At 42.9% G+C, this 23939-nt stretch overlaps 1 protein-coding gene across 6 annotated transcripts in view; it reads left to right on the top strand.

The window, feature by feature from the left end:
- The window catches only part of BRAF (B-Raf proto-oncogene, serine/threonine kinase), a 1024017-nt gene that overhangs the window by 751393 nt on the left and 248685 nt on the right, over positions 1-23939 (top strand). For all 6 annotated transcript variants that reach the window (XM_033958817.1, XM_033958818.1, XM_033958821.1 and 3 more), the window contains one exon: positions 20708-20884. In XM_033958817.1, coding sequence (XP_033814708.1) covers positions 20708-20884 — 177 coding nt within the window. The remainder of the gene's footprint in view (positions 1-20707; positions 20885-23939) is intronic.

The raw sequence follows: 23939 nt of genomic DNA, 5'->3' as shown, positions 1-23939 counted from the left end.
CTCTTACAGTTGTCAAGGTGTCCGGACATGAAACTTGGTTCCACTACAACACGGATCTTCAGCTGAAGTTTTCTAAGACCTCAAAAAGTTCTGAATATTTACCACTGTACTTAGCAGGTGTTCTGAATACAATTCTTTACAAGTGTTTGAGTTTAATTGACTGCCTGTGGTTCACCACTGCCTTTAGCAAGTGTCTTGAGTATAACTGTTTGAAGTTTTCTAAGTTGTGCCTGAAAGAAAAATGAGCTTCTTATGTTAGCATTGTAGACGCCTTTTGTCTTATATATATTTGATATTTGTGTTGCACTCACTTATGTTTCTTTCTTTTTCTGTAGTTCTTTCCTATTGTACTTAACAAGTGCCCCCATCCCTTTTGCCTGATGTTTGTTTGCATGAAGGAGTTAAGTACAGAAAGTGTCAAACATCAGAGGGTATTTCTGTTTCCAATCTACTGGTGATGAAGTTTAAAAGTGGATGGAAATCTGCATTGATAATGTTGAGGGTCTACTTATCAACTAGACTCTTATTGTAGACCCCACTTGCCCGGTGTCTTTGTATTGTGATACATGTGTGCTATTTGATGTTGCCCAGGGTCATGGTTTTGCCCCTAATACAGTTTTGTGTGGCTCCCTAGATTGACAGCGTTATTATACCAAATGTGCTAAGTATATATGTCTGTATAACCTGATGCCTTTAAGAACTTCCCCTATGAGGAAACCTTCACTAATAGTGGAGCCTGTCCTTTATGAGAAAGTGTCTTGTGGGCTACCTACAATAACCCACACAAATATCCCCCTGCCTCCCTTACTATAGGTCCTAGCTCCGGCCCCTTATGTACTACAGGCCACTGTAATCCCATGGTTTTCACTATCATTGACCCATATAACTGGAATGCCAATGTCCAAGTCCAGAAGGCCAGAGACCGCATGGCATTGTATTTTGATGGTAAAAGGTGAGACCCAGGTACTGTTGTATATGTCCGAATTGTATTCCACTCATGTGCTCCTGTCCCTCACTCTGTGGTGTTTCCCCAGTTTTATGAAATTATGAAAGTAGATACTGATATCCTGTAATCACTAGAAATCTGTTTATACAGTTTGCTGAAACTATAGGTCAGACTCTTAATGTTAGCAATTGTTTTGTATGAGGAGGGACTGGTATGGAAGAACAGTGGTTATGGGAGGCAAAGCAGCTGGACATGTTAAACCTGACTTCACAGACCCTCACTTTTACGTCAGGTCCACGACTTTCACGATGGGCCTTGCGAACCTCCATTGTTGCTTCCCACTGTCTTCAGCGCCCTTCAGTCACTGCTTAATGAAACTTCCTATGAATGATGGTCAGCCCCTGATGGTCGATACTGGCTCTGCGGCTTATTTGCATACTCCTGGTTGCCAGCAAATTGGACTGGAACTTGTGTACTCGGCATGATCCGCCCCAGCTTCTTCCTGTTACCGCTGGCCGATGGTGAACATCTGGGAGCCCCCGTATTCAACACCAGGGGGTCGCCAAAAGCGGTCTACTTCCACCAATTCCCTTAAAATAGGTGAATGGGGTGATGACTGGCCTGCAGAATGGATCATTGCTGCTTATGGACCTGCCACATGGACCGAGGATGACACCTGGGGCTATCGGACCCCAATCTATATGCTGAACTGCATTATTTGTCTACAAGCTGTACTCGAACTGATAACTAATGAGACCACCCGAGCTTTGAGTACCATTGGCAGAGCAAATGCTAAAATGCACACTGCTATCTATCAGAACTGCCTAGCTCTAGACAGAAGGTGGTGTCTGGGGTACCAACTGCTGCCTTGAACTTGAGTAAAGTGATTGAGGACGATGTGGATCGTATCACCAAACTGGCTCATGTTCCTGTCCAGACCTGGCGTGACCTTACTGCAGACTGGATCTCTGGTACCTTCGGCTCTTGGTTGCCCTCTGGTTCAGCACTGAAGCCCATCTTGCTGGTTGCCGCCCTGTCTTCTCTGCTTCTTTGCTGCCTGCCCTGTGTGGTCCCCATAGCCATAAAGCTGCTCCACTGAACTATGGACTCTGCTGGCAACCGTTCCACTGCTGCATGGACCCTGACTTTCCTGACCCCTAACTTTATTTTGTCAGGCTTGGCTCCTTAGGTACGCCAGCCTGAAAGGGGGGAATGTAGGGTCATGAAATGGTTAATTGCTGTTTAAAATATTGCTCTGGCCTACATAGCTGAAAACAGTGTACAATCTATTGACCTCATCTGCCTAAAATGTATGTCCCTACCTTACCACATTGTAAGCTGAATAGATAAGAGTTTAAGCCATGATGTTCCCTGCCCTTCTGTACATGTAACATTTAGACCTGTAAGATTTAGATAAGCAGAGAAATGAGCTAGTTTCCTATAGGACTATAAGTTGTATCCCTGAACCTATCATAAGTGCTGGCTTAGGACCAATAATAATTGTAGAAAAGTTATAGAAATAACAAATGAAAATTGTAGTTTTTGCATAAATTAAGTTTGCATTTGCTTAGTGAAAAGGGCATAAAAGTCCATGCATTTCCTGATTCTAACACTCTAGTAGGCAGGCTGTTAACTGCACTAGAGTCCGGTATGCTGTAATAAATCTCTTGTACTTTCTTCACGCCTCTGACTTTGTGTGTCCAAGTGACCTTTCAGTACCAGAAATCAACTGCTGTAAATTTGAGGGTGCTGAATTGTGCCATTAACTCTCTAAGAAGGACATTACTTTGAACTGTGTTTTTGTTTGGAATGTTTTGCCTAGAAGAAAGTGGCTTGTGCTGGCAGAATTTTTTCCTGCTTATGAACTATAACATTTCTGAGCTATTAGTTTTTTTTGTCTTTTCAAAACTAGCTCAGAGAAAACGTTTGGTTTTTCCTATTTTTTTTTTTTTGCTGAGGTTTTGGCATTGAGGTACGTGCTGAAGGCTGAGCCAGCCTGTGTTGAAGAACTGTCTTTTTATGTCTGCTAATTTGTGGACTGTAAAGCAGGTAAAGCTTATACAGTATTTAATTATTTTATTTCATGTAGAACCAGAGACAGTTATTTAAGAACTTTTTGGGCCAAAAGCAGTCTGAATGCAAAGAACCTGCTCAGCCTGTATAAAGGGGGAAGATACCTTGAAACATTAAGCTTTTGTTACCAGGGGCAAGATGCCTTGAAACATTAAGCCTTTGCTACCAGGGGCAAGATATCTTGATAATAATTAAGCATTGCTACCAGGGGCAAGATATCTTGATAAAATATTAAGCCTTTGCTACTAACTACCTTAAGAATCTGCCTGAAAGTATTGCTATACTGTACCTCTTTGTAACCCGTGTCTTTACCTGGCATAGGGCTAGCCAAGAAGTTAAGCTTTTAGGAAGTTTACCTAATTGCAACAGCTGAAGTGGCTGTTGGCCAGTTGCTGGAGGAAAAGCTATATTGTTGTTTACTGCTGAAATTCTTTGCTTTTGTTACTTTTGAAACAGTTGAATTGTTCTGTGAGAAACAGGGTGCTTTGAACCCAAAGTCTGGCCAGGGACCAAGAATAATAAATCTTTCTAAGAACTTGAACCTTTGGTGGAAGTTTCCTTCTTTTTGTTGGCAAAGGAAATCCTTACCCAAAATACTGAGGTTTAACCATAGCATAGCCATTGCCAGGCCTGAAGGGTACCCCAAGCTAAAGGGCCAGGTGGTCTGCTGCGCTCATCAGAGGCCCTGGGTGTGACACCATCGAAACCCTCCCCAGCCCGTCCTCAACTGAATGTTCATATATGGGACACTGGCCGTGCAAGCCTGCCCAGTACTGGCCTTAGTTCCTTCAATGTATACCAATTATTTTCTGATTAGAGATCCTCTGTGTTCATCCCACGCTTGTTTGAACTGTGTCACCGTTTTCTTCTCTACCACCTCCCTTGGGAGCGCATTCCACACATCAACCACTCTTTCCATAAAGAAGAATTTCCTAACATTACTCTTGAATCTACCACCCCTCAATCTCAAATTATACCCTCTGGTATTACCATTTTCCTTTCTCTGGAATATATTTTGTTCTACATTAATATCTTTCAAGTAAAAGGGAGTGGTTTACACACAGCAGGGGCAGACACACTCTCAAACCATCTTTGAATGCGGTGGAAGGCAGAATACTCCAGCATAAAGCAGCAGACAGCAGACCCTCTGGACAAGCAGGTAGAAACTCTTTATGTTGAACCTGATATTGCTTGTGATGATATTGATATGGATCAGTTTGAACTGGGGGAGGATGTGAACTCCTTTGACATGGACTATGAGGTGTCTGAAATTCCTGATACAGAATGTATGGAGCTAAGCTAAAGGCTCATATGTGTTAATGTCTGCTGAGAAAAGGAAAATCCAGGAAGTGCTGTTATTGCCCTGGAGAAAGATAAAGCACTGAGTGGTGCTAATAGATATTTTGGGGTCATGGCAGCAGGACTGTAGGCCACCATACAATAACCTATAGGACAGCAGCCATCTTGGGGTTGGCAGACTGTTGTATAGAAATTGTTTTTTGTTTTTTTTTAAGACAGTGTTTGCTGGTGCCACTGTCTTCCTGATAAAAAGACTCTTTAGTGGCTGTCATCCTGTTGGGATCTTTAGGCGGGGATCTGAAGAATAGATCTAATAAGGGTTTGGAACGGATCCCATGCTCTGGGGAAGTTAAATTAGTGTTTTCCCTCAGAGAGTTGCCATGAGGAACGAACTGCTGAATTGAAGGAAGTGGCAGTTTTCTTTATGTATTTTGGATTTTGTTACAAGAGTTTAAAACAGCAGTACAGTCTGTGATTGCAGGAATATCTTACCTATGAATGTTTGTTTGCACCATATTTTGCTCTATTGATTGTTGGAACCTTATACCAACTGTGAACCATGGAATAAAGGACTATTTTTGACTGTTACTAGAACTACCCAACATACCTCGCTTTCCGCTCAGCCAAGGTCTGTGGATCCAAGCAAGGCTTCTGGCTCGCCCGAGTCAGGCCGTTCCCAGTCACAGTATATACAGGGATTTTTAGATCACACCAGCTGATGGTCTTTTCTTGTGATTGCCTTAAATTATTCTAAATTTGAATATTTGCACTCTTCTCCAATTTCCTTAATTTCTTTATTTATCTCTAAAAAGTATTTATTTCTACTCGAAATCATTCTTTAAAAATGATATTTAAAGTATATTTATTAAGTGAGAACAATGACGATTTGGGTGCTGATATGCTGTATGCTGCACCGCTGAGGTCTGAGAGTGAATTATCCTAAGGCTTTCTGTGTGATTGTGTACAATTTTAGCCTTAGTAGACAAATCTACTGAAGTTTATAGCCGATTGGTGCTTGTATTTCTTTAATAAGACATTAACTATTTTTTCTGAGGCCCTCTAAGTGCCTACAAACTCCTCTCGTATGATGAAAGACTAAAACGGTTAGAGCTCTTCAGCTTGGAAAAGAGACGGCTGAGGGGAGATCTGATTGAAGTCTACAAAATCCTGAGTGGAGTAGAACGTTTGAGTTTGTTCTAAAAATAGTAACTTCCAGTATCTTCTGTCACAATTTGGAATCTGAAACAATTACTCTGGTAGCTGGAGCCATTCTGGGGTTGATTCTATAAACGGGCATCCTAACTGTAGGTAGCGATAGGCATCCTACCACTGTGTAGCAGCGAATCAGGATGCATGTTAAAAAAAAAAAAAAATTGAGACAGAACACCTACACTGTAGGCATTTGTCGAGGGAGATGCGTCAGAACACTTAAACTTGCCCAAGGCTGGGCATGGGCGGGATTTCATCCAGAAGTGGCCTTACGTGAGTTAAAGTGGCCCTAGGCATTTCCCTAGGGCTGCAACAGACACCTGAAATGTAGGCCAGTAAAATGCTGGCATACATTTCAAACAGACAGGGCCACTGAGCTGATTGTGGCAAGGGAATCCCTCTGCTATGATCAGCTGAGCGGCTGCAGTAGCGGAATCCCCACAAGTCCCATTGAAATCGGCAGGCGGGATGCCCACTTCCTCCTGCCACTGAATCCCCGGCCCTCTGAAGCACCCAGGCAGGAGGGCTGCCAGGCAGGAAGGTCCCATGATCTTCCAACCCCCCTGAAGCAACCGGGTAGGAGGGATGCCCACTCCTTTCTGCCCCCAAACCTCTGCCCCCTGTTGAAGACCGGAGGGAGGAAGGCCTACTCCTTCCTGCTGTCACCCCCCAATATCCTGCAAATATTAAACCCCAATCACCCCCCAATGCTGCAAAATTTTCTGGCAGGTCTGAACTGTCAAGCTTTACTTTCCTGTTAGTGCCTGAGCCAATCAGTGCTCAGGCATTGACCAGAAAATAAGGCTATAACAGCTCAGACTTGCTGGAAAATTTTGCCTGCAAATGTAGGACAGTGAGGTTAGAGAATCACCCGACGATAACAAAGAATGACCTTGTTGTAATACATTTGCATGGTAGAGCTGGAGTCTGACAAGAAGCTTGGAAAAGACCACAGTGAGCCCTTTTGAGAATTGACCGGTAGAATACTTCCATGCTAAACCAGCTGGAACCGGTTTAGCGACCATCATTAAAGGCAGAGTGGGTTTTGAGAATCTTCCCCTCAGTGCTATCTCTCCCATTGTCATCCCTCTTATCTATCACATCCTTAACCTATCCACTCTCCACTGCAACTGTTCCTGATGTCTTCAAACATGCCATAGTCTCGCCTATCCTCAAAAAAAAAACCTTATTAGACCCCGCATCCCCCTTCAACTAACATCCCATCTCCCTCCTCCCCTTCTTATCCAAGCTACTTAATCGTGTTGTTCACTGCTATTGCTTGGACTTCCTTTCATCTCAAGCTATTCTTGACCCACTTCAATCAGGCTTTCGTTCACTCCATTCCATGGAAACTGCCCTTGCTACGTCTCTAATGACCTGTTTCTGGCCAGATCCAATGGCCTGTACTCCATCCTTATTTTTCTCGCTTTATCTGCTGCCTTCGATAATGTTGATCACCACCTACTCCTTGATATGCTTTCCTTGCTTGGATTCCAGGGTTCTGTTATCTCCTGATTTTCTTCCTATCTCTTCCAGTGCACTTTCAGTGTTTGCATAGATGGATCCTTCTTCACTGCTATCCTACTCTCATTCAGTGTACCTCAAGGCTCTGTCTTAGGCCTCTCCTTTTCTTCATATATACCCATTCCCTCGGTTCACTGATCTCCTCCCATGCCTTTCAATATCATCTGTGCTGATGACTCCCAGATCTACCTCTCCACAGCAGGCATCTCTACAGGAATCCAGGCCCAAATCTCAGCCTGCTTGTCTAACATTGCACCTAGATGTCTAACTGCCACCTAAAACTGAATATGGCTAAGACCAAGCTCCTTATCTTTCCATCTAAACCCACCTCCCCACTTCCCCCATTCTCTATCTCTGTGGCTAACATTCTCTTCCTTCCTGTCCTGTCAGCTCACAACCTTGGGATCATCTTTGACTCCTCTCTCTCCTTCTCCAATCAGATCCAACAAATCACTAAAATCTGTTGCTTCTTCCTCTATAGTATTACCAAAATCCAGCCTCTCATTTCTGAACACACAACCAAAACCGTGATCCACACTCATCCTTTCTCATTTAGACTACTGCAGTTTGCTTTTCTCAGGTCTTCCGCTCAACCATCTTTCCTCCCTTCAATTCATTGAAAATTCTGCTGCATGCCTTATATGGTGATGATGGTGTGCAGGTAGAGGCTTTCTGCCTCTGCCTTAGTGTGTTAAGCACTGGAGGTTTTCCTCCCCTCGCTAATCCTTCACACTGAGGATATCCCGTCTTATAATTATAACATTTGATCCAAGATGGCCGACGGTCCCGGACGCTGAGCAGCACGCCGGAGATTTTCTGAAAACTTTTCTTTGGAAAGAGTTACTTACTCAGAATGCCGAAGAGGAGAGGCCGCAGCGCCGCTGGAGCCTCGCGGCGTTCGGCGGTCCCCTCGTTCGGCAACATAGAAGAACTCCTGCGTCGGATGCAGGATGTCCCGGCAGCGTCGGTGCCCCCGCTGGAGACGCCTCAGAGGGGCGGGAATGAGGCGATCTCCTTGGGGCTGGAGACTACGCTGAGCCCCGACGCTAGGGCACCTCTCCCACCTCCTCAGGTTACCAGCTCCCCACGAGAGGAGGAGCTGCCGGTAGAAGGCAGGCATCTACCCTCGGAGGCCAGGGAGAACAGTGAGGGGAGCGTGGAGATGGACTCCCTGAGTTTTCAGGTGAGTCCAAAGAATATTGAGGAATTGGAAACATCAGGGACTACTTCAGGCCAGCAGAAGAATTACCAGGAACAGCTGAAAACTGGTGAGACTATTCAAACTTTTAATTCTTCATATGTTATTGAAAAACCCAGAGAAGTAACACTGGATTCAATTTGGGATTTGGTGGCTGACCTAGCCAAGTCTGTCAAGCCCCAGCTTTTGCAGCTGGAAAATAAAATTACTCTTCAAGAAACTGAGATAAAAAATATAAAAGTTGAAATTGGTGAATCTAAGAATTCTATTGAGAATATACAACAGGAATTAAAAGCATCAAAACAGCTTAATGAAGCAATAATAAAAGATAATACAAATATGCGTAGAAAATTGGAAACTTTGGAGAATTTTTCGCGTAATAATAATCTCCGACTGATTAACTTTCCTAAGATACCCTCGGTGACGCCTAGGGATATGTTGAAACGTTATATGTTGGAGATTTTGGGTATTCCAGAGGATACATTACCACCACTTACTCAAGTATATTACCTACCAATGAAATCTATTAAATCACCATCTAAACAACAGGAGAATAATCAACCAATTAATGTTTCAGCAATTTTGGAACTTTCGGATAGAGAGCTTGCATCTCCGGCAACATTGCTTCTTACTGTGGCTCTTGCCCCAGATAAAAACTGGTTGCTTAGATTGTTTTTTAGAAACAAAATGAAAGAATTTCTTGGACAAAAAATATTAATGTTTCCAGACTTGGCACGGGAAACCCAGAGAAGAAGGCGAGAGTTTCTTTTGTTTAAACCAGGAGTTATATCTCTTGGTGGGACTTTTTTTCTTCGATACCCTTGTAAATGTGTAATATAATACCATATGAAGAAATATGTATTCTTTGAACCATTCCAGTTGACAGCCTTTTTGGTAGGAACTCGGCTGGATGAAGGAAAATCAAAGTGAAGTGCATTTGAATAATGATATCCTTCCTCAGCCAAGGGATCTTGTTTTCCTAATATTTGAATTGATAGTTGTTAGTATTTGTTACTAAGTCCGCCTTATTCTTCTTGGATCTAATTTTGAGGACTTGAGCTGAATTTAAGCTAAAAATTTTATTTTATTTTACTTGATTACCATGTATTTTACTTTTGAGTATTATTTTCCTGCTTTTCTTCAACTTTCTGTACAAGTGGATACTTGATTTATAACATGTAAAAATTTGATAAATAAATAATTTAAAAAAAAATAATAATAATTATAACATTTTCTTTATACATATATTTATTGAGGGTTTGTTACCCTGTCACACACTTTATAGCCAGAATACCACTCTCAGAACTCATTGACTTTAATGCCTTTTAGTTTGTCTCTTTTGCAAGTTCCTCTGGCAGTTTTCTTTTTGGAGTTTTCTCTTGTTCTTATATTCTGCCAGAGCTGCTATACTTACATTACCCCTCTCCTCAAATCACTTAATTGGCTCCCCATCCATTTCTGGATACAGTTCAAATTCCTCTTACTGACTTACAAGTGCATCCACTCTGCAGCCCCCCCCCCAATATCGCTTCTCACTTATCTCCTCCTGTTCTTCCCCCCTTAAACTCCGTTCATCAGGTAAGTCCCTCTTATCTGTACCCTTCTTCTCCACTGCTAACCCCAGACTCCATCCCTTCTATTTTGCTGCGCTGTATGCTTGAAATAGACTGCCTGAGTTAATATTTCAAGTTCCGTCTCTAGTAGTATTCAAATCCAAGCTAAAAAAAACTTTTTTCAAGTTTGCTTTCAAATCCTATCTCCCACTTACCTATGCCTATCCTATTATTCTCTCTGCAAGAAACACTCAACCCTATATGTCATTTCTGTCTGTCCAAATTTGATTATAAGCTCTTCTTAGTAGAGGTCGTCTATTACTTTTTAAATGTACAGTGCTGTGTACGCCTTTCAGAACTATAGAAATGTTAAATTTATTTACCGTATTTTTTGCTCCATAAGACGCACCTGACCATAAGATGCACCCTAGATTTAGAGGAGGAAAACAAGAAAAAAACCATTCTGAACCAAATTCTCCCTGCCAGGCTCTGCACCCTGTCACCCCTCTCTGCTAGGCTCTGTACCCTGTCTCCCCTTTGGTGGTCTAGTGTTAGGCAGGGACAGGGCAGGCAGGCCTAGTGGCTGGCAGGCAGTCTCAAAGTCCCAATTACTAGGGGGAGCCACTTGACTAACGTCAAAGTATCCTGTCAGACGCTGGAGGCATTTGGGCTGGGCTTACCAGGAGGAAATGAGACGGAACTGGAACTTTTCCTCTGGGCCTTTCAGCTTTCTGCACTCCAGTTACTGCTGCCTTCCCGAGCCGTCCTTGTCAAGGCCCTGATAGAGGAGCTTTAATGATTGCGGGCTCAGGGGTCGATGTCAAACTCCTTGGGTTTGATGGAAGGCTCCCACAGTGATGGAGTCTAGTCTCGTCCTTCTCCTGTGGGGCTTTCATCTGGGTTGCGCTGATCTCGGGTAGGCCGCACTTGATGACAATGACAGAGGCTTCGCTGGTGGCGGGAACTCCCACACTCATATTTGACCTTCCAGGCGAGCCTCGTTCGCATCTCCTGCAGCAGCTCGCGCCAGCAGTTCTGCATGCGGGTATTGAACAGGCCCCTCATCTTGCCACAGGGCCAATGCAGGGGCTTCTCGGCAGGAACTCCAGTGGTGGTGGGAGACACTGTGTTTATGGAATGCGTAGCCTCCACGCACCCTGATCTCCAGGGAAATGGAAGGGGTGGGAAGAAGCATGAGGAGGGAGGGTAAAAAGGGGGCGAAAGTTGTGCCACGATTAAAAACAGCTACGTGGGGGGGGGACCCTGCAATGATTAAAAACAGGAACATGGGGGGAGCATTTACCTCACTGGCCTATAGAAACCTCTATCGTAACTTTGTAAAAGCAGCCCTAAATTTGCAGAAGACACAAAACTACTCAAAGTTGTTAAAACATATGCATATTGAAAAATTGCAGGAATACCTTAGGAAATTGGAAGACTGAACATCCAAAAGGCAGGTGAAATTTAATGTAGACAAATGCAAAATGATACATATTCAGAGGGATAATCCAAATCATAGTTACCTGATGCAAGGTTTACCATAAGGATCAGCACCCAAGAAAAAAGGTCTTTATGTCATGGTAGCCAATACATTGAAATTGTCTGTCCAATATGCAGCAGTGTCCAATAAAGCAACTAGGATGCTAGAAATTATTAGGAAAGGGATGATAAATAAGTCCAAGAATATTATAATACTTCTGTATCGCTCCATGAGTATTGCATTTAGTTATGGTCATTGTATTTCTGAAATGATAAAGCAGAATTAGAAAAGGTAAAAAAAAAAATGACCACAATGATAAGGGAATGGAACTTCTCTCATATGAGGAAAGGGTAAAGAGGTTAGGAAAAGAGATGGCTGATATGATTGAGGTCTATAATATCTTGAGTGTTGTAGAACTGTTAAAAGTGAATCAATTTTTTACTTTTTAAAAAGTAAAGAGACTAAGGGGCAAATTCTATAAACGATGTCCCGATTGTAGGTAGCAGTAGGCACGGGAGGCATGTTTAAAAAAAAAACCCGAGTCAGGCCAACTACACTGTAGGCGTTTGTCGCAGGTGCAGGGAGACGTGTTGGGACACTTAAGCTTGCCCAAGGCTGGACTTGGTTTCCCCTGGAAGTGACCTTGGGTGAGCTTAAGTGGTCCTAGGCGTGCCTCCCTAGGGCTGCGATAGATGACTGAAATGTAGGCCTGCAAAGTACATGCATTTCAAATAGATGTGGCCGCTGAGCTGATCGTGGCAAGAGAATCTCCCTGTTGTGATCAGCCAAGCAGCACCGGCTGCAGCAGAGATCCCCCCTGAGACTTAGCAAGAAGGATGCCTAATTTCTCCTGCTGCCACCCCCGAACCCCCATGAAGTTTCACGGCAGGAGGGTTGCTCACTTCCTCTTATTTATTTATTTCTTATTTTAATTTTAATAATATATATTCCGCATATCCTATAATTCTCTGTGGATTACAAATTATTCAGGCACTCAAGCATTATTCCCTAACTGTCCTGGCGGGCTCCCACTCTCCCTAACTGTCCCGGCGGGCTCCTACTCTATCTAATGTACCCGAGGCAATGGGGATTAAGTGACTTGCTCAGGGTCACAAGGAGCAGTGTGGGATTGGAACCCACATCATCAGGGTGCCAAGGCTGAAGCTCTAACCAGTGCATCACACACTCACTCCTGCTGGAACACTGCACCACACTCTCCTGCTGGAACCCCCAAAATGACCCCCCAATTATGATAGGCAGGTAGGATGCCTACTCCCTCCTGCCAGCAGGCCCTCTCCCCAAATCAATGACTCCCCAATCGTTGATGCCCCCAACCCAACATCCCCCAGACACCCGATGCCTACTCCTGAGACAGATATAGGGGAAACCACTTCTTGTCTTGGGATCCATAGCATAAAATGCTGCTATTTGGGTTTCTGTCAGATACTTATGACCTGGATTAGCCACTGTTGGAAGCAGGATGCTGGGCTAAATAGACCATGGTTTGACCCAGTATGGCATGTTCTTATGAGTCTTAGAGGGTGCAGAAATTATCAGATGGTGATTGTTTAAAGAATTGAGAGATCATGTGACCACATTGGGAATCATTAATCTAGAACAGTAAGATGGACAATCTGACTGAAGGATCTGCATGCCAAAATCAGAATCTTGAATTAGATATTTAAGTGGATAGCAAGTCAATGTTTTTGCATCAAGAATGATGTTACATGTTCAAATTTTTTGGCTCATTAGAGAAATCATATTACTATATTTTGTAGTGTTTATAAAGGCTTTAGATTCATCTTGGATATGCTAGCATAGATGACATTGCAGTAGTCAAGCTGAGAAATATGAAAAGCATGAAAACAATGTGCATTGTGGAGTCATCAAAATAGTGAATAGAGCAGAGTTGACATAGGGTATGAAAGTCTCATTGTACAGCTGTGGTCACCTGGTAGAGGAGGGTTAAAAGAGAGTTGGTAATCAATAATAATCCCGAGATACCAAAAGTAGTCTTGACAGTACAATTAAAAAGAACTGGGTTAGTCAAAGGGCAGTCAAGGTGACTAGAAAGCCATCATGTAAATGTTTCATCAAGATTTAATATCAATCTTTGTGAGTGTAGCCAAGAAGCTACTGCATTTAAGCAACGTTTACTGGATTTAAGTCTGGGTTATTAGGGGTAGTGTAATATAATAATAGAATGTCATATGTATAATAGTGAGGCTAAAGCCTAAATCCTTTGTAAGAGTTGTCAGCAGTCTCAGGAAGATATTAAACAATAATGGTATAAGAATTGAGCCTTGGAGTACACCATAAGTGAGGGCATGAAATGTCAAATGGACTATGGACTATGAGTGCAAATACTATTGAGATTAACGTTATTTATAGAAGCCCCTCCTGGGACACTGTGCTACCGGGTTACATACTATACCACAGAGACAGAGTGGGTCAAAAAGGTGGGGACGTTGCCCTATATGTCAAAGAGGGAATCGAATCTACTGGAGAGAACACACCTAAAATGACAAATAAATTTTAGTCTGTATGGGTCAAAATTCGAGGAGCCAATAGATTGGAAATGAAGATCGGCATCTACTATCGACCCCCCAGAGCAGTCTGAAGAAATTGATAGAGAAATAATAGATGAGATCAAGCGCAACTGCAAGGGAGGCAAAGCAGTTATCATGGGTGATTTCAACTATCCTGGAATAGATTGGAACCTAGGCACCTCCGGCTGCGGTAGGGAGACAAAGTTCCTGGATGCTGTAGGCGATTGCTTCCTGGAACAACTTGTCAAGGAAAACACGAGAGAAAATGCAATTCTGGACTTAATTCTAAATGGATTCTGGGAAGCAGTGATCACAATATGATCTGCTTCGACATTGATGCAGGGGCAAAACATCGATCCAGAACGACGGCCACGGCACTGAACTTCCGAAAAGGGAATTACAAAAGGATGAGACTCATGGTGGGGAAGAAGATCAAAATGAGGATAAGCACTGTAAAAATGCTAGAGCAGGCATGGTCCCTTTTTAAGGACACAGTCACCGAGGCGCAAAATCTATATATACGCTTCTCTCTCCCTATTCACTGTGATAGGGGATTAACAGAACTGCAAATACAGAAAAAACGTGAATAACTTTTTCATATGTTATTCGCTGTTTTCTATTAAAAACCATCATGAATATAGTGAAACCATGAATAACATGGTGGGAGACTTGGTCTGTTCCTGAAGGAGAGGCAAAACATGGTGAAGAAAGTGCTGGGAATCAGCGATTTTTCTCTGTAAAAACTTGGAATCAGCGATTTCTCTATGCAAGCAGATGTTATTTGGGGGAGGAGCCAGCAAGCTAAAAACTGTGAATAATCGAAACCGCAAATGTTGAAACCGCAAATATGGAGGGAGAAGTGTACTGCGTATCAACAAGGGATCCAAGAGGAAAAAGAACAAAGAACCGACGTGGCTCACTGTAGCGGTGAAGGAAGCGATCAGAGACAAGAAGACTTCGTTCAAGAAATGGAAAAGGTCAAAAATGGATGAAAACTGGAAGAAGCACAAACAGCATCAACGCAGGTGCCATAAAATGGTAAAAGGGGTCAAAAGAAACTACGAGGAAAAAATAGCCAGGAGGCAAAAAACTTCAAGCCGTTCTTTCGATATATTAAGGGGAAACGACCTGCAAAAAAGCGGTGGGACCATTGGATGATCATGGATTAAAGGGAGTGCTAAAGGAGGACAAAGCTATAGCCGATAAACTGAACACATTTTTTGCGTCGGTATTTACCAAATAGGATATACAAAACATACCGGAACTCGACAGGCTATACACTGGGGGAGAAGACGAGAAACTGACAAGGTTGACGGTCAGTCTAGAGGAAGTACTCAGGCAGATTGATAGGCGTAAAAGTGACAAATCCCCGGGACCGGAAGGCATCCATCCGAGGGTCATAAAGGAACTGAAAGGGACTATAGCTGAACTGCTTCAACTAATAGCCAATCTGTCAATCAAATCGGAAAAGATTCCGGAAGACTGGAAGTAGTCTACTATCCTAGGGATCCCACTCCTGGTGACAGGTTCCCTTGGCTTAACCCCTTAAGGGATCCCACTGGGCATCCCATTTGCTCTTAAATTCTTGCACGCTGTTTGCGTCGATCACCTGCACCGGGAGCTCGTTCCAAGGATCAACCACTCTCTCGGTGAAGAAATATTTCCTGGTGTCGCCATGAAATTTCCCGCCCCTGAGTTTGAGCAGATGCCCTCTTGTGGCTGAGGGTCCTTTGAGAAAGAGAATCTCTTCTTCCATCTCGATACGGCCGGTAATATACTTAAACGTCTCGATCATGTCTCCTCTCTCCCTACGTTCCTCAAGTGAGTACAGCCGCAAATTTTTCAGCCTTTCCTCGTACAATAGATCCTTGAGCCCCAAGACCATCCTGGTGGCCATCCGTTGCACCAACTCTACTCTCAGCACATCTTTTCGGTAGTGTGGCCTCCAGAATTGCACACAGTATTCCAAATGAGACCTCACCATGGTTCTGTATAATGGCATTATGACTTCAGGCTTCCGGCTGACAAAACTCCTGCGGATGCAACCTAACAACTGTCTTGCCTTAGATGAAGCCTTCTCCACATGATCAGCAGTTTTCATGTCTGCGCTGATGATCACTCCCAAGTCTCGTTCTGTTGAAGTTCTAGCTAAGGTCTCACCATTCAAGGTGTAAGTTCTGCACGGAGTTCTGCTGCTGAGGTGCATGATCTTGCATTTCTTAGCGTTGAAGCCCAGCTGCCAGGTCGAGGACCAAAGCTCCAACAAATGTAGGTCCTGTGTCATACTATCGGGTGAATTGCCATCTCTCACTATATTGCATAGTTTGGCGTCGTCAGCGAATAACGTTACCTTACCTTGAAGCCCCTGAGTTAGGTCACCTATGAATATGTTGAAAAGGAGCGGGCCCAAGACTGAGCCCTGTGGTACTCCACTGGTCACCTCCGATGTTTTAGAGAGGGTACCGTTAACTACCACCCTCTGAAGTCTGCCACTCAGCCAGTCATTGACCCATATAGTTAGTGTTTCTCCCAGCCCCATTGATTTCATCTTGCTCAACAGCCTGCGATGCAGGACACTATTGAAAGCTTTGCTGAAGTCTAGGTATATGACGTCCACGGATTCTCCCAAGTCTAACTGTTTTGTTACCCAGTCAAAGAAGCTGATGAGATTGGATTGGCAGGACCTACCCTTGGTGAATCTGTGTTGACTGGGATCCCGTAGATTCTCCTCATCCAAGATTGCGTCTAATTTACGTTTGATTAGTGTTTCCATGAGTTTGCATACTAATGATGTGAGATTCACCGGTCTGTAGTTTGCAGCCTCTGCCCTGCAACCCTTTTTGTGCAGTGGAACGACGTTAGCTGTTTTCCAGTCTATGGGGACTCTCCCCGAACTTAGGGAGAGATTGAAGAGTCCTGATAGCGGTTCTGCCAGGACATCACGCAGCTCACTGAGCACCCTGGAGTGTAGATTGTCCGGTCCCATGGCTTTGTTCACCTTGAGTCTTGCCAGTTCGTAGTAGACGTCGCCAGGTGTGAACTCGAAATTCTGAAACGGGTCTTCCACGCTGGGCCTTGCCTGCAACTGCGGACCGTGCCCCAGTGCCTCGCAGGTGAAGACCGAGCAGAAGTATTCATTCAGTAGTTCTGCTTTATCGGAATCTGATTCTGCGCAGTTCCCATCTGGTTTTCTAAGGCATACTATCCCGTCTGTGTTCTTTTTCCTATCACTAATATACCTGAAGAAGGATTTGTTCCCTTTCTTCATGTTCTTTGCCAGAGTCTCTTCCACTCGAAGTTTGGCCTCCCTGACTGCCGTATTGACTGCTGCAGACCTCGCCCTATGTTCTAATTTAGCTTCCCTAGTCTCCATTCGTTTGTAGGAAATAAATGCTTTTTTCTTCTCCTTGACGAGGTGCGAGATTTCTGCGGAGTACCACGGGTTTGTTGTTTCTCCGCCGTTTGTGTACTGATTTAATGTAGAGACTTGTCGCTTCATGTGTGGTAGATTTCAGGGATGACCACATAGCTTCCACATCATCGGTCGTAGCTAGGTTCTGCAGTGTCCAGTGGACGAAATCTCCTATGCGTTCGAAGTCAGTGCCTCAGAAGTTGAGTACTTTTGTTTTCGTGTTTGATCTAGGGAAACCTTTCCTGAGGTAGAACCACACCATGTTGTGGTCGCTGGAGGCTAGCGTATCTCCTACCGAGACCTTCGAGACGCTATCCCCGTTGGTGAGTACCAGGTCCAGGATCGCCTGGGCCCTAGTGGGTTCCAATACCATTTGTTTGAGTCGTGCTCCCTTTATGGATGTTAACAGTCTCCTGCTGCCGCTGGTTGTTGCTGAGTATGAGTTCCAATCTGCTTTAGGCATGTTGAAATCTCCTAGCAGAACAGTGTCTCCCCGTAGAGTGATATTCTCTATGTCTTCAATTAATTCGGAGTCTTTGTCTTCCAGTTGTCTTGGAGGTCTATATACTACACCAAGAAACAGGCATTTTCCCCTGCCTCTGGCCAGGTTCACCCAGAGGGATTCCCCGGTGTACTTGACATCTGTGATTCTGGTAGTTTTGATGTCTTCTTTAATGTATAGTGCCACCCCTCCCCCTGACTTTCCCTCTCTGTCCTGACGAAATAAGATGTATCCCGGTATAGCCATATCCCACCCATGAGAGTCTGTGAACCAAGTTTCGGATATTGCCACCACATCAAGGTCGGCATTCATTATTTCGGTCTCTAATTCTAGAATCTTATTGCCTAAACTGTGTGCATTAACATATATAGCCCTCCATACCCCGTGATTGCTAAGTCCCTGTGGGGAGTTTCCCACCTTGGGTAGTGTGACTCCTAGAGAATTGTTTGCAATGGGGGCATTTACTTTGGACTTAGAATCGGAGTTTCGACTCACCTCGTCAGGATCGTTCCTTACTGCACTTGTATCTGAGTGGGTACCCTCTTCCCGACTTAGCTAGTTTAAAGCCCTACGAAGCAGGCGGGCTAGTCGGTGTCCAAAGAAGTGCTTACCCCTACTGGTCAGATGGAGTCTGTCTGGTCCCTGAAATCCTTGCAACGCCTCTCCATGGTTCATGAATCCGAAGTTCATTTCCCGGCACCATCCTTGAAGCCACTCGTTAGTCCTCAGTATACGCTCATCCCTGGCACTTCCTTTGCCTCTAACTGGGATGATCGAGGAGAAGACCACCTGCGCTCCTTAATTCTCTTTTACTTTGACTATTGTAGTTCATGCCTTTTACCTTTTGTTCCTGTTTGTCTTTGTTTTTAAAAGTCTTTAAAAGTCATTAAAAGTTATAGTTTGGTAATGTAATGTCAGCTTAAACTTGTATTTAAGTTAAAGTTTGTTTCCTGTTTTTATGAATTTGTACACCGCCTAGAAGGTTGATTGGGCGGTATAAGAAATTTTAAATAAACTTGAAACTTGAAATATCTAAACTGTGATCACTTAGATAAGGGTTGAACAAAGCCAGAAATTTGCCACTTATACCAATTTCTTGCAGATGGAGTAGCAGATGGAGCACCAAATCAAATACAACAGAAAGATCTATAGAAACTACTAAGACTGCTTGATCAGTGTCAAGAACACTGAAAAAAAAGAAGCAAGTATGATTTCTGTGCTGTGGCCAGACTGGAAACTGGATTGATCTGGATGAAATATTATTTTTTTTTCCAAGAAAGTAGTAAATTGAGAAAAACTATTCTCAACTAATTTTGACAAAAAATCAAAGGTGGGAAATTGTTCTATAGTTCAAAGAGAGAGCAGCATCAAATCCTTGTTTTTACAGAACTTGAGAGATGATAGCCTTCTTCCAGGAGTAAGGAAATTCATTGGAAGTCAGACTAAAGCTTACAATAGATAGAGCCAGTGGAAGTAGGCTGAGAATGAGAGTTAGTGGGATGATGATACAGGGTCAAAAATTGAAGTTGTAAGATTCATTTTTGCAAGAAAGGTAGCAGGTTCAAATGAGCACCATAAATCTTTAGTGGACTTGTGTTATGTCTATTGTAACCATGAGCACTTACACTTCACTGTTCACTGGATATTCAGCGCTATTTAACTGGCCATCCTGGCTGGTTAAATAGCATTGTTGGCTAACTGCTAATATTCAGCATAAGATGACTGCTGAATATTAGTGCTTAGTAGATAGCTGACTTTCCACAAAATTTAAAATGCTAGTTGTCTACGTTACATGGCCAAATCAGGCCGTGTAAATAGCTGGTTTATCTTTGGCTGATATAAACCTGGTCGGCCAACACTTAATATTTATTAGCTAGCTAAGTTTATAGCAGCCCAAAATAAATGCCTGTCATTGGAAATGGCCTGGCATTGAATATTTGGGCTCAGCTCCAACGTGCTGGACACAGCCCGGCTAACTTCACAGTCTGAATATCGGCCATGTGGGTTTTGTTTTAACATGCCTACTTTACCTGAATTTTCAGCAGATAGAAAATGCATAAACCTCACCTTTGAAAAAATTTGAATAAAGCACTTGAATTAAATGTCTACATGCCATTGCACGTGTTCTTTGTGCAGGCGGCCTACAGAAAGGAAATGTCATGTGCATATGCTGTTTTCCTTCTCTGAGATAAGCATGCTTCCAAAAAGGTCTCCTCTAGTCTGGCTAAAAGTACACAGGCTAAGGAAGTCTGCATGTATTTTTTTGCTGAGCTGAGTAAGGTTAATTAATACATTTATTGCTTTGAAAAAAATGCTGTCTGTATATCTTATGAACTTTGCTTTAAGATTTGATCTGCAAATCAGTTATTTAAAAGAAATTCAAGACTGATTTTTAAGCAAAAAATGTAATCCTTTTCCTTTGGCAATGGGTTTTAATATCATATCCCAAGCAGGGGTTGGGTGACAAGATATTGCATGTGTTCTTAATCTTAGGATAAAAGTCAGGAGGTTATTTTCCACAGCTCAGACCCCACGTTTGAATCTTCTAACAGAACTGAGGCTAACTGGGTGGAAGATAATACCAGGATAACAAAAATTATCTTTCACAAAATTTTGAATGCTATTATCCCTAACTACAGTCTTTTAATTCTTATATCAGGGTGAGAAGTTGCATAACATCCAATACCTTATAATTACAACTATTTCATACAATTTTATGCAGTGATATTTCTGAGCTGTTTACTCTGAATCATAACTTTGCAGCTACAAAACCCATGCAATTCATTTCTAAACGTAATAATTGAGGAGCTGATATTGCTTAACATATCAGTTATTGGAAAGAGAAACATTAATATAATGGTCTAAAAGGGAAAATCAAGATTATATCGACTTGTCACCCAGACTGAAGAAGACTCTGATCCTTTGTATATCACCCATTTCATTCTCTTGTTCTGTTCTGTAGGAAAACACGACATGTAAACATTCTGCTATTCATGGGCTACTCTACAAAACCACAGCTGGCTATAGTCACACAGTGGTGTGAGGGTTCCAGTTTATATCATCATCTACACATCATAGAAACCAAATTTGAAATGATCAAGCTCATTGATATTGCACGACAGACAGCACAGGGCATGGAGTAAGTATTGCATTATAAAGAATATGGACCATGGAGTAGAAATTGAAACATTTAACATTTCATACTGTTTCCTCTGTAATTTAAATGGAAGTGGACTAATCTTCCATATGTCAGAAAACAAATGGCAATGAGTATGACTAAGAAAACTGTTGAAAGCCAAATGTGGTTTGGGGGGGGGGAAGAAGGAGATAACAAAATAGACATCTTGATAGTAGACCAAAATTTATTTTAAAAAATAGAAGTTAGGAAAATATGAACATAAACAAAAGTATTTTGAAATTATTATTATTATTTTTTAGTTCAATATTTTTATTCATTTATTTACGAGAAGAATAACAAGTAACAATAAACAGGATGATCATCAGGAAAAATACATATACACAATACAGGTCAGAAGTTAAATATGTCCAAATTGAAGATCTTTCAAGAGGTTGCTTGAGTTTCATTCAAGTATGTGTCAGTGGGAGACCATATACTGCCATAGTGATTGCCACCAAAAGGTGTACCGTATTTTCACGCATATAATGCGCATATGTGTATAACACGCATACATGTATAGCGCGTGGGAACAAAGCATTGCTGTAAAAAAAAATCTATATAGCATGCACACGCGTATACCGCGCATGCTGCTATAACCTCCTCCCGCCACCCCCACTTACTCCCTCTTCTGGCCTGCAAACCGGCATCCTCCCCCCCCGCTCGCGTCACCCCCCCTCCCCCGCGATCCTACATCCCCCCCAGCACCGCAAAGACATCGCTTACCCGATTGGGCACCGGCACCAGCACCAATGCACAGGACGTGCCAGTGCCAGTGCCCGAAGATCCTCTCTCGCCTGGGCTGGGCTGGGCTGGGCGGTGTGAGGGAGATCCTCCCTCTTCCCTGTGCTGGGCTGGTCTGGGCTTTGAGCATTTGCGCATGCTCAAAGCCTTCTGGTCTCGCTCTCTCCGAGATTCTGAGAATCTCGGAGAGAGCGAGACCAGAAGGCTTTGAGCATGCGCAAATTTATGTATTGAAATTCTTGGCTTTTTTTATTTCCATATAAAAACTTAGTCAACTGTTGGTCTATCCATTTATATAAAGAGGGTTTACATAGCGTTGGAAGCATGGATAGGATATAAGTAATTTGAGGAGCCAGAGTCATAAAGGTGGATATCCTGCCCCACCACGAAATATATAAAGGGTACCATTTAGTGAGAGAAAGGGTAATTATTTATTTCAATTTAGATATATTCTTTTCCATTGCTAGTATGTGATTTTTATGAATAAAAGTGCTTAAGTACTTAATTGGAGATGTCAACCACAAAAAGTCAATATCGTTTGACTGAGTCATTAAGAGAGAATATTACAGGTTTTCCCCAATTTACTTTGTAACCTGAGAATTGCAAGTATAAATTAGTAAATTGAATAAAGGCTGGAAGGGTCCTTATGGGATTACGATAAAACAGCAGAATGTCATCAGCATAAGCAGCAATTTTTATTTCTCTAGAGTCTAGAGCAGGAGGTGCCTACACTTTTTGGACTTGCAAGCTACTTTTAAAATGACCAAGTCAAAATGATCTACCAACACTAAAATTTAAAAAAACACAAAGCACACTGTACGCAGAGAAAATGTTATCATTTATATTCTGCGGGTTATCAAAGAGGTCAAGGCAAATGACTTTATGCAATGTCACCTCAGTAACAACTATACAAAAATAGACAAATATATCCCCTCCCTTTTTACTAAACCGTGATAGCGGTTTTTAGTGCAGGGAGCTGCACTGAATGCCCTGCGCTGCTCTCGATGCTCATAGGCTCCCTGTGCTAAAAACCGCTTTTGTGGTTTAGTAAAAGGGGGCCATAGTGCAAAATATAGACAGCAGATATAAATTCTTAAAACAGACACATTTTGATCACTAAATTGAAAATAAAATCATTTTTCCTACCTTTGTTGTCTGGTAATTTCATCAGTCTCTGGTTGCACTTTATTCTTCTGACTGCATCCAATATTTCTTCCCTTCTTTCAGCCTGCTGATTGCTTCCAGACCTCATTCCCTCTGCCAACTTTTTCTTCCTCTCTCCCTGCCCCTGTCTTTCTGTCTCCCTGCCCCTCTTTCTTTCTTTCTTTCTTTCGGTCTCTTTCTCTCTCTCCATGCCCCCTTTTTTTCTGTCTTCCTGTCTCCCCTTCTTTCTGCCTCCCTGCCTGCTCCCAAGCCACTGCCACCGCCATTAGGGAACAGGCCTTCAAACCGCCGCCGCCACAATCAGGAAACAGGCCTCCAAACCACCACCGCCATTAGGGAACAGGCCTCCAAACCACTGCCGTCCCAAGCTCTCCCTGCTTCCCCACACAGAAGCGTTGGGCCGACCAGATTTCCTCTCCCAGACATCATTTCTGAAGTCAGAGAGGAAGTTCCGGGCCAGCCTTATAGCGATTGGCTGGCCTTGAACTTCATCTCCAACGTCAGAATTGACGTCATGTGGGGAAAGTTGGTCGGCTCGGTGCTTCTGAGTCGGGAAGCAAGTAGAACGCGAAGGCAACGCGATCAACTCGCGTTGCCTTCACGATCTACTGGTCGATCACGATCGACCTTTTGGGCACCCCTGGTCTAGAGGAAGATGGAATGCTTTGTATGAGATTTGATTGTCTGATTATATTTAGTAATGATTCTAGTGAGAGGTTAAAAAGTAGGGGAGATAGAGGACATCCCTGTCTAGTGCCTTTTTTTAGTGATATTGGATCTGAAAGAATACCATTGATAAGTATTCTGGAGACAGGTTTCCAGTACAAAGAATTTATCCAGGAGACAAAACTTTCCCCAAATTGAACCATCTCAGAACCTGCAGCAGGAACTGCCATTCTACTCTATTGAATGCCTTTTCTGCATCAATAGTCCTTTTACTGGTTCGAAGAGGATTTTAGCAAGAGGATTAACATTATGAAAAATTCTGAAATTACCCTCGATATATCGGTTTTTGATAAATCGTACTTGATCTGGAAGGATAAGTTGTTCTACTACTTTATTTAGTCTGTTAGAGAGTAATTTAGCCAAAATTTTATAGTCCAAGTTTAAT

This window comes from Geotrypetes seraphini, chromosome 9, assembly GCF_902459505.1.
Source record: "Geotrypetes seraphini chromosome 9, aGeoSer1.1, whole genome shotgun sequence".
In the NCBI taxonomy this organism is placed as follows: domain Eukaryota; kingdom Metazoa; phylum Chordata; class Amphibia; order Gymnophiona; family Dermophiidae; genus Geotrypetes; species Geotrypetes seraphini.
Note: the sequence above shows the minus strand (reverse complement) of the source record. Positions and strands in the feature narration are given on the sequence as shown.